General features: G+C 60.2%; 3 protein-coding genes and 1 non-coding gene across 4 annotated transcripts; 2 read left to right on the top strand and 2 right to left on the bottom strand.

Moving 5' to 3' along the window:
* Window positions 1-22: 22 nt before the first annotated feature.
* On the bottom strand, window positions 23-1,501 carry K452DRAFT_226194 (uncharacterized protein; the record flags this gene model as incomplete). Its single annotated transcript, XM_033536809.1, has 2 exons — window positions 23-372; window positions 442-1,501. Coding segments are annotated over 2 exons (1,410 nt in total), but the record flags the coding sequence as incomplete, so codon positions are not given.
* A 262-nt stretch (window positions 1,502-1,763) lies between these two features.
* On the top strand, window positions 1,764-2,904 carry K452DRAFT_326039 (uncharacterized protein; the record flags this gene model as incomplete). The annotated part of the gene is made up of 2 exons (XM_033544821.1): window positions 1,764-2,048; window positions 2,113-2,904. The coding sequence occupies 2 exons, from the start codon at window positions 1,764-1,766 to the stop codon at window positions 2,902-2,904; spliced, it is 1,077 nt and encodes a 358-aa protein (XP_033398461.1).
* A 735-nt stretch (window positions 2,905-3,639) lies between these two features.
* Window positions 3,640-6,729, bottom strand: K452DRAFT_269183 (glycoside hydrolase family 3 protein; the record flags this gene model as incomplete). The annotated part of the gene is made up of 5 exons (XM_033538929.1): window positions 3,640-4,192; window positions 4,232-5,562; window positions 5,627-6,082; window positions 6,136-6,504; window positions 6,609-6,729. The coding sequence occupies 5 exons, from the start codon at window positions 6,727-6,729 to the stop codon at window positions 4,028-4,030; spliced, it is 2,442 nt and encodes an 813-aa protein (XP_033398462.1). The 3' UTR covers window positions 3,640-4,027.
* Window positions 6,730-7,698: 969 nt separating this feature from the next.
* K452DRAFT_t66 lies at window positions 7,699-7,779 on the top strand. The gene has a single exon. It is a non-coding gene; the product is annotated as a tRNA-Ser (tRNA).
* The last annotated feature ends 854 nt before the right edge of the window (window positions 7,780-8,633 follow it).

Genomic DNA, 8,633 nt, shown 5'->3' on the forward strand with positions numbered 1-8,633 from the left:
CCCCGCCCCCGCCCTCCAAATACCTGCGAAACTCGACGCCGTCACCAAAATAGCCCGCCGCGCTCCACGCCCGCATAGTCGCACGATCAAACGGGCCATGGCGCTCAGCGCCATCGCGGCCATCCGCCCAGCGATACTCCCAAGCAGCAGCAGTGTCGCCTTGCGCGCTAGTATCCGCGTTGGAGGAGGAGGTGTTGCCAGAGGGGTCCGAGGAGGAGGGCTTGGGCTCCACCCATGCGTCGCCCGTCTCGCGCTGCCATTGCCGCACTAGGCTCTCCCGCTCCAGCTCGTAGATGTCGGTTTGGCCGCGCGTGAGCAGCTGGTCTGCGGCGCTGGTGAGCGCTTCGACGGCTGCGAGGCGCGCTGTTTCTGCTGCGTCTTGTGTTGTGCTGGTGGTGGTGGATGGGGCGTCCACGTCCATGGCGTCGTCACCCGCAGCACCCGCGGTACCTGCGGTCCCTGCGGTATCTGCGGTCCCTGCCGCCCCGCCCTTCTTCTTCTGCTTCCACTTCGGGACCTTCTTGGGCTTGGGCGGCGCCGCAGACGCCAAGCGCTGCAGCGCCTCCAACGGCGTCTCGGCGCGCTCGAGGCGCGTAATCAGCGCAGCGAGGATATCGGCGGTGAGGAGGGCGTCGTCGGCGAGGGCGCGGGCCCGCCGCGACTCCTCGCGCTGCTGCTCGGCCTGGCGCGCGCGCTTCATGTCGCGCTTGCGCACGCCGTCGAGCCACGCGTCGTGCTGGGCGTCCGGGTCGACGGCCTTGCGGATGTAGTTGCCGCTCTCATCGAAGCGGCCCTCCTCGCCCTCCTGCTTCATGTTGAAGGCGTCGAGGCGCGGGGCGTGTTTTTTCTTGGCTCCGGCGCCGAGCTCGCTGGCGTCGTCGTCGCTGCCTACGCGGTCGCGCGCGGCTGAGTCGTCGTCGCTTTCGCTGCTGCTGCTGCTGTTGCTGTCCGAGTCGTTGCCGTCGTCGGGGCCGGTCGCTTTGCTCTTGCCCTTGCCCTTGCCTTTGCCCCCGTCCATTTGTAGTTCTGCTGATACGTGCCCTCCGGACTTGCTGCTCGCGACCTGGCCCTCAATTTCATCCGCGTCGAGGAACCGCACGCCCTTGCGCGGCTTCGCCTCCTTTGCCTGCTCCTGGTCGTCGTCGCCGTCGCGAAAATCCTCGTCCAGGTCCGCAAACATGTCAGCCTCCTCCTCGTCCTTGCTGCGTGCGGCAGTGTCAGCGCGCTTTTCGGCGCGCGCCTTCTCCTCGGCGCGCGCATCAAAGTTCTCGGTCGACGAGTCCGAGTCGTAGCCGTCGAGGCGCACGGCGTTGCGTTTGACTTGCTGGCCGCCTTTGCCGATTTCGTCGAGCTCGAGGATGGCGGCTTCGTCCTCGTCGGGCGCGTCGGCGGCGAGGGTTGACGGGTTGCGCTGGTCGAAGCGGGGTTTTTTGGAGGCGGGCGACGAGGTGTCGGCGGGGAAGGGAAGGTCGGGAGCGCGTTTGGGGCGTGAGGAGGCCATTGTGTGTTATTTGTTGTTGTTGTGATGTGTGAGTGGTGGTGGTTAAGGTCCAATGGATTCCATGGTCGGCGTCGGCGTCTTTCGTCATTGTCGTGGAAAGCTGCAGTCAGAAGCTCCATCTCACTCTTCCTGCCAACTACACTCTTCATCTCCACCTCACACCCGTCATGGTATGCTCTCCCCTCGCGCCTCTCGCGCCTCTCCCGCTCCCGCTAACACGCTCGCCCAGTTCGGCGCCGGCTACTACGACAACGACGACCCCATGGCCATGTACCAAGCCGCCATGGGCATGCGCGGCGGCCAGCCCCGCCGCTTCGACGAGTACTTCCGCTGCTACCCCGTAGTCATGCTGCCAGGTCCGGAGCGCGAGGACGCCAACCACGGCGGCAAGGTGTTTCTGCCGCCGTCGGCCCTCGACAAGCTCACCCGCCTGCACATCACCTACCCCATGCTGTTCGAGCTGATCAACGGCGCCGCGGGCAAGACGACGCACGCCGGTGTGCTCGAGTTCATTGCCGAGGAGGGCAAGATCTATTTGCCATACTGGGTGCGTTAGAAGCTTCCTCTCGTTCTCTCTCTCTCCCACGTGCTGACACGTCCCTTCCTCGCAGCTCATGCAAACGCTCAACCTCGAGCCCGGCGACCTTCTACAAGTCAAATCGACCGACCTCCCGCTCGGCACCTTCATCAAGCTGCAACCGCAATCGCCCGCCTTCCTCGACATCTCCGACCCCAAAGCAGTGCTGGAGCAAGCCTTCCGCAACTTCTCCTGCCTGACCGTCAACGACATCTTCACCTTCGCCTACAACGACCAAGTCTACAGCATCGCCGTGCTGCAAGTCAAGCCCGACACGAGCAAACACGCCATCTGCACGCTCGAAACGGACCTGAGCGTCGACTTCGCCACGCCCGTCGGCTACGAAGAGCCAGTCAAGAAGCCGTCGGCGCCCGGTTCCGGCACCAGCACGCCGCGCAGCGTCGCCTCAGCGCGGGGCGTCGCGGGTCTCGCGGGCGGGACGCTGCACTCGGCAGGCAGCATGGCCGCAGCGATCAACTACGCGGCAATCGCGCCGCAAGCCGGCGCCGCGGCCGCGGGCGCGAAAGCGCAGAGCTCGAATTTCCTGTCTGCAGGCCACAAGCTCAGCAACAAGAAGGGCGGGACCAGCACGCCGAAGCCGTCGACGCCGGTGCCGGGCGCGTCGAGCAGCGCGGCTGTGCCCAGCGTCCCCGTGCGTAGGAACAATGGGCCTCAGCCGCTGCGGCTGGCGCCTGGAAAGCTGTTTTTCGGGTATGAGATTAAGCCGGTGCCGGGGAAGGGGGAGGGCGCGGAGAAGGCGAAGAGCGAGGCGGTCAAGTTCCAGGGGCAGGGGCAGACGCTGCGGAAGAAGAAGGGCGAGAAATGAGGGGTGGGACGGTGCAGGGAGGGCATGGACGGGTTGTTTACTGCGTAGCGAGCTGGCGGGTTGAGTGCTGCTGTTGGCTTGCTTCCTTACCCCCTACCTCTTCTCCATCGCCCAACCCTCTCCTCCGCCTTCACACCTACCCACCCCCTCCTTCCCCTCCTTTCGTGTTCCTCTTTTGCTTCCTCCATCATACATACCTACATACCCCACGCAACCAACGGGCAGCCGCTCTAGCGCGCTCAGTAGGGGGATCTCGGCGTACAGGCGTTTACGTAGACATTGACAATGACAAAGATATTGCAGTGATTGTGTGCATGTGCCACGACAAGACAAGCCGTGACAGCGCGGCGCGAGACCATGCGACCATGACAATGCGAGCAAGACCAAGCGAGCAAAGGCAAAGCATGCAAAGGCAAAGCGAGCAAAGGCAAAGCGAGCAAAGTATCCCCTACCTACCTACCTAGGTAGGGCTTTCAAATAAGGCTGGCGGCTGTACATAGAGCGCGCTCAAGCGGCAAGCAATACAATACACGAGAAATCAAACAGAGCACCAGCGCGGCTGGTTAGTGGGTGCGTGTAGCGTGTAGCGTGTAGCGTGTAGCGTGTAGCGTGTAGCGTGTAGCGTGTAGCGTGTTGTGCTGTATTGTATTGTATTTGTGGATAGAGAGGTCGGTAGGTAGGTAGGTAGGTGGTAGTATATGCTTAAGACAGACAGTGAGTGGCACGGCAAGGAAAGGCGCAGCGAACGGAACGGAACGGAACGGAACGGAACGGAATAGAAGGGAATGGAATGTGATGAAATAAAACTGGCGAGGGGAGCGGCATGTGTATGTGTGTATAAGGCAAGTAGGGTTATTTCAGCGGGGTATGTATATGCGCGCGTCCAACGACTCGTCTTTTCACGGATATAACACACGCGGTTCGAGCCAAGACAGGCGAGGCGGTACAAGGACATGAGGGCCTGGCGGAGCGAGGCTGGGTTGAGCGATTGATTGATTGATTGATTGATTGATTGACTGTTGTTTGTTTGTTTGTTTGTTTGGGGATTAGAGGGGTGTGCGGGTCTGCGTGCTGCTGCTATGTGCGCTGCTGGCTGGTGGTGGAGTGAAGACAAGCAGACAGCCTACAGCACCTCCTGCCCCTCCCCTCCGCCACTACCGTACCCACCGACGAAATAGCCCTCCCCCACGCCCACAACGCCCTTCCCCACCCTCACGCTCTCGTCCGGCTCCGGCCACTCGTCGAGCACGGCCGCCTCGCCCTCGAGCGCAAACTCAATAGCCGGGGGCTCATCCAGTCCGCCTACTTTCCCCTTTCCCCCCTCCACCCCATCAACATCCAACCCCAGCCGGTACGCGCCCGGAAACAGCACCCGTCGCCCCCGCTCATCGACGCGCGCCAAACTCCCCAAGCTGACCTCCAGCGCCGCCGTCCTCGTCTCCCCCGCCGCAATGTCGCGCAGCCGCGTATACGCGACCAGGCGGCGCTGGGGGCGGGGGGCGGGGCCGTGCGTCCCGGAGACGAATAACAGCGCGACGTAGTCGGAGGCGTGGGTTTTACCGGTGTTGGTTATGAGTGCGTTTGTGGGCAGCAGGGAGGCGGGGAGGGGGCAGAGGTCTTTGTGGGGGGTTGAGGGGGGGCAGGCGGCGAGGAGGGCGGAGATGGAGAGGGTGCTGGTGGTGGTAGTGGTGGTGGAGTTGGAGGGGAAAGAGGCGTTGAAGGTCGTGTAGTGCAGCCCTGCGCCGAAGGGGAAGGTCGGGCGCCCCGTGTACCACATGTACGTGCGGCCGGGGCTGGCACTGGCGCCATCCTCGCCGCTGCCGTTGGCAGGCCGCAGCGCCATCTCCGTCATCGCTATCTCGGCGATATAGCTGGCCGGGTACTGCGTGACGGGCAGTCTGCCGGCCGGCGCCTTGTCACCCAGCAGCACATCGATCAGGGCGTCGCCGCCCGCCTGCCCCGGCACGCCTCCCCACAGTATAGCGGAGACGTTTGGGTTCGCAACCAGGGGCGCGCTGTCCAGCTGCCCTGCGCCCATGGCCAGCACGACCGTGGGTTTCCCCTGCGCCGCCAGCGCGGAGATCATGTCCAGCTGCGGCGGGGACCAGGCGATGCTGTTGCGGTCCAGGCCCTCTGCCTCGACCGAGATGTCCAGCCCGCCGACATAGACGATAACGTCGGCGGCGTCGGCGGCGGCCCACGCGGCGTCCCACGAGTTGGTCGTCGGGTCGCCCTGCCCGCCCGGGCCGGCGGCGTAGTGCACGGTGAGGTTGCGTGCTTGGGCTGCGTGCAGCGGCGAGTGCAGGTAGGGGGCTTGGCCGGCGTAGTTGCCCTGCAGCTGGGTGGTGGCGTTGGCCCAGTCGCCGATGAGGGCGAGCGACGTGCTGGCGTTTAGGGCGAGCGGGAGGGCGCCGTCGTTCTTTAGCAGCACGATGCCTTCGGCTGCGGCGCGGTAGGCGAGGGCTTCCGCTTCGGGCGTGCTGACGTTGTTGAAGTTGAGTTGCCGGTAGGGCTGCGCTTCGGGGGGGTCGAAGTACCCGAGCCGGATCAGTGACGAGTATTGCCGGATTAGGGCCCGGTCCAGCGTCGTGTCGTTGATGAGGCCTTGGGCGTAGGCCCCCGGCAGGTATTTCGGGTAGTAGGTGCCGCAGTTGAGGTCTGCGTGCGGGTGGGTTAGTGGTGTGGCTTGTTGGAGTGGTGGTGGTTAGGGTTGGGGGCGTACCTGTGCCGGCGTTGAGGGCGTCGGCCACTGCCTGTTCTCTCGTGGGCGACCACTCGTGCGGCAGGTAGATATTCTGGATAGAGTCGCAGTCGCTCGTGACCCACTGCTCCTCGTCGGTCCAACCCCAATGCTCGCGCAGAATCGTCTGCAGCAGGTAGGGGTCAGCGCAAGTGGGGACGCCGTTGACGGCGTTGTAGGAGCACATGAAGGCGCCGACGTTGGAGTCGCGCGCGCAGCTCTGGAACGGCGGCATGTAGTACTCGGCCAGGTCCTGCGGCGAGATCTGCGCGTCGAACTGGTACCTGTAGTTCCCGTTCCACGTCTCGAGGTCGTAGCCCACAAAGTGCTTGCACGTCGCTACGACGCGCTTGTACTTGTCGTCCTTGTCGCCCTGCAGGCCTGCGATCAGAGCTCGCACGTACTGCGAGAGGTGGTACGGGTCCTCGCCCGGCGTCTCTGCAGTTATCCAACAATCAGCACACCGTACAACAAACAAACCAAACACTCACCCTGCCCCCTCCCCCACCTCGGGTCTTTATACGGGTTAATGTTCGGCGTCCAATAGTCCAACCCGGAGCGATTGGCATTATTGAACGCGCGCGCCTCGGTGCTCACGACCGTCGCGACGGCATGGATGAGCTCGTCATCGAACGCCGCGCCCATGAGAATCGGCTGCGGAAACGACGTGGCGTGGGAAAAGTCGCCCGCGTCCGAGAAATTGACGCCGTGGCCGGCTGCCACGCCGTGGAGGGCTTCGTTCCACCACTCGTAGGGCGGCACGCCCAGCCGTGGCACGCCGGGGCTCGTGTTGCCCGTGTTGTTGAGCTTCTCGGGGACCGTGAACAGCGAGATGAGTGATGCGGCGCGGTCGCGGGGCGCTGGAGGGTGGGAGGGGTTAGCTTTGCTGCTTTCTAGTCCTTTTTTCTCCTCTTTTCTGTTCGCTTTCCCGCTCTTCTCTTGCCAGTTGACAGAACGCACATACAGGCACTAGTATCGCACACCAGCTCCCCCTTCAACGGCCCATTGACACAATCCGGGAAAAGCGCGCTAGCCCCACCAGCCAGACACAGGAAGGCCGCAAGACCTGAGCGAAGCGGCGACATACTGAAAGAAGCACAAAGCCAGACAAGCGCGTGCAATGGCAATGTCAATGGCAATGTCAATCAATGCCCTAGGTACTTATACCTCTACAATTTACCCACACAGTCCGCCTCGCCCTAAGCAATGACGGCACTGCGCATGCGCATCTTTCTCCGCACCCGCGTCCCGGTGGAGACGAACGCGGGGTAAAAGCGCAGGACCCGGGTGCGCGGGCTTGGCTGCCGGTGCCCTGGTAACTACTGTATGACTGCCGCTGCCCTGCCGTAGACCTTGGGTGCCGGGGGCCTGTCGTGGGCTGCGTGTAGTGCATGTTTACGTGCCTGCCGTGCGTAGCGTGCGTAGCGACTGTACAGTACGGGACGTAGACGGTGTATCTGTGCGTGCGTGCGTGTACCTAGTTCTCACCTATGTACGCGATCTTGGCCTCCGCAGCAGCATAGCTCGCGCATCGCATACATATCTATTCAGCCTGAATCAATCTCCTCTCCTCGCAGCGACGACGGTACGGAGTACGGAGTACGGATTACATACATACAGCCGTCACTAGGCAGTCATCAGACAGGCACGCGGCGAAGAAGCCACGGCAGCGGGGTCGTCTACAGTAGCAAGGTGCAAGGATGATGAGCTTCTAAGCTCCGGGGCAAGCGAGCAAGCGAGCAAGCGAGCAAGCGAGGAGCCCCGCAGGACGTGACGTGACGTCTGCTATGCCGCGCATTTACCCGGAGCGCTTTGCTGACTGCTCTGCTTTCTGCTTTCTTCCATCTCCATGTCCATGTCCATTTCCTCCACTTCCGTTTCCATTTCCACTTCCACTCCGCTCGCACACACACACACACACACACACAATCTTCACCCGTGCACACACGCCCAAGTCCACGGCCCACGGCCCACGGCCCCACCTCGGCACACACAAACCACCTAGCTAGCAAGCTTATAACCCCTTTTCGCAACAAGTTATTTTCATGCGCACCGGCGTGGTGGCTGAGTGGTTATAGCGATAGACTAGAAATCTATTTCCTTCGGGAGCACAGGTTCGAGTCCTGTCCACGTCGTTTGTTTCATCTGTATTGTGTCTTGGATATGTTGGATATCCGAGTACTTTCGTTTTTTGTTTTGTTTTTCCAGGGTTTTGGATTTTTGGTTCCAGCGATTTTGCGTGATAGAGTTTCTTCTTTCTTCTTTTTCTTCGCCTTGGCTAGAAAGTAGGTTTAGTAATACGGTTTTAGGACTTATTTATATAGTATATTTATATACCTATCTCGCGGCGAGGTAGGCAAACGAATATTAAATAAATAGTTTTACTTTTTAGTAGTATATGCGAATAAACGTTAAAGATACATTTCTAGTTATTAGTATATTATATGTATAGGCCAAGGTAGGAATTAGGTATACGCTTAATATTTAAGTAGATAGATAGCAGTAGCTAGTAGAATTATTTTATATTAATCCTTAGTATAAATCCTATATATATCTACCGTAAAAGGTAAGTTACGTAGTATACTAGCGTAAATATAGAGAATAGAGACAGCTCTCCCGGTAGAACAGGGAAAAAGGTTTAAGAAGGAAGAGAGGTACTTCCTAATCGTACTTACTACAGCTATATAACTAACAGCAGCAGCAGCATTAACACTATCATCGCAAGCATCACCAGTGTCACCAGCATCATCAACAGCACCAGCACAAGCAGTAGGTAGGTAGAAGCGTATATAGCACCTAGTAAGAAACAACAATCCCATCGCCACCACTATCACCATTACCATAACCATCACCATCGGTCTCCGTATCCAAAAACAACGACAACAACGACGACGACAACAACAACAACAACAACAACAACAACAACAACAACAACAACAACAACAACAACAACAACAACAACAACAACAACAACAACAACAACAACAAC

Source organism: Aplosporella prunicola (genome assembly GCF_010093885.1).
Source record: "Aplosporella prunicola CBS 121167 unplaced genomic scaffold K452scaffold_10, whole genome shotgun sequence".
In the NCBI taxonomy this organism is placed as follows: domain Eukaryota; kingdom Fungi; phylum Ascomycota; class Dothideomycetes; order Botryosphaeriales; family Aplosporellaceae; genus Aplosporella; species Aplosporella prunicola.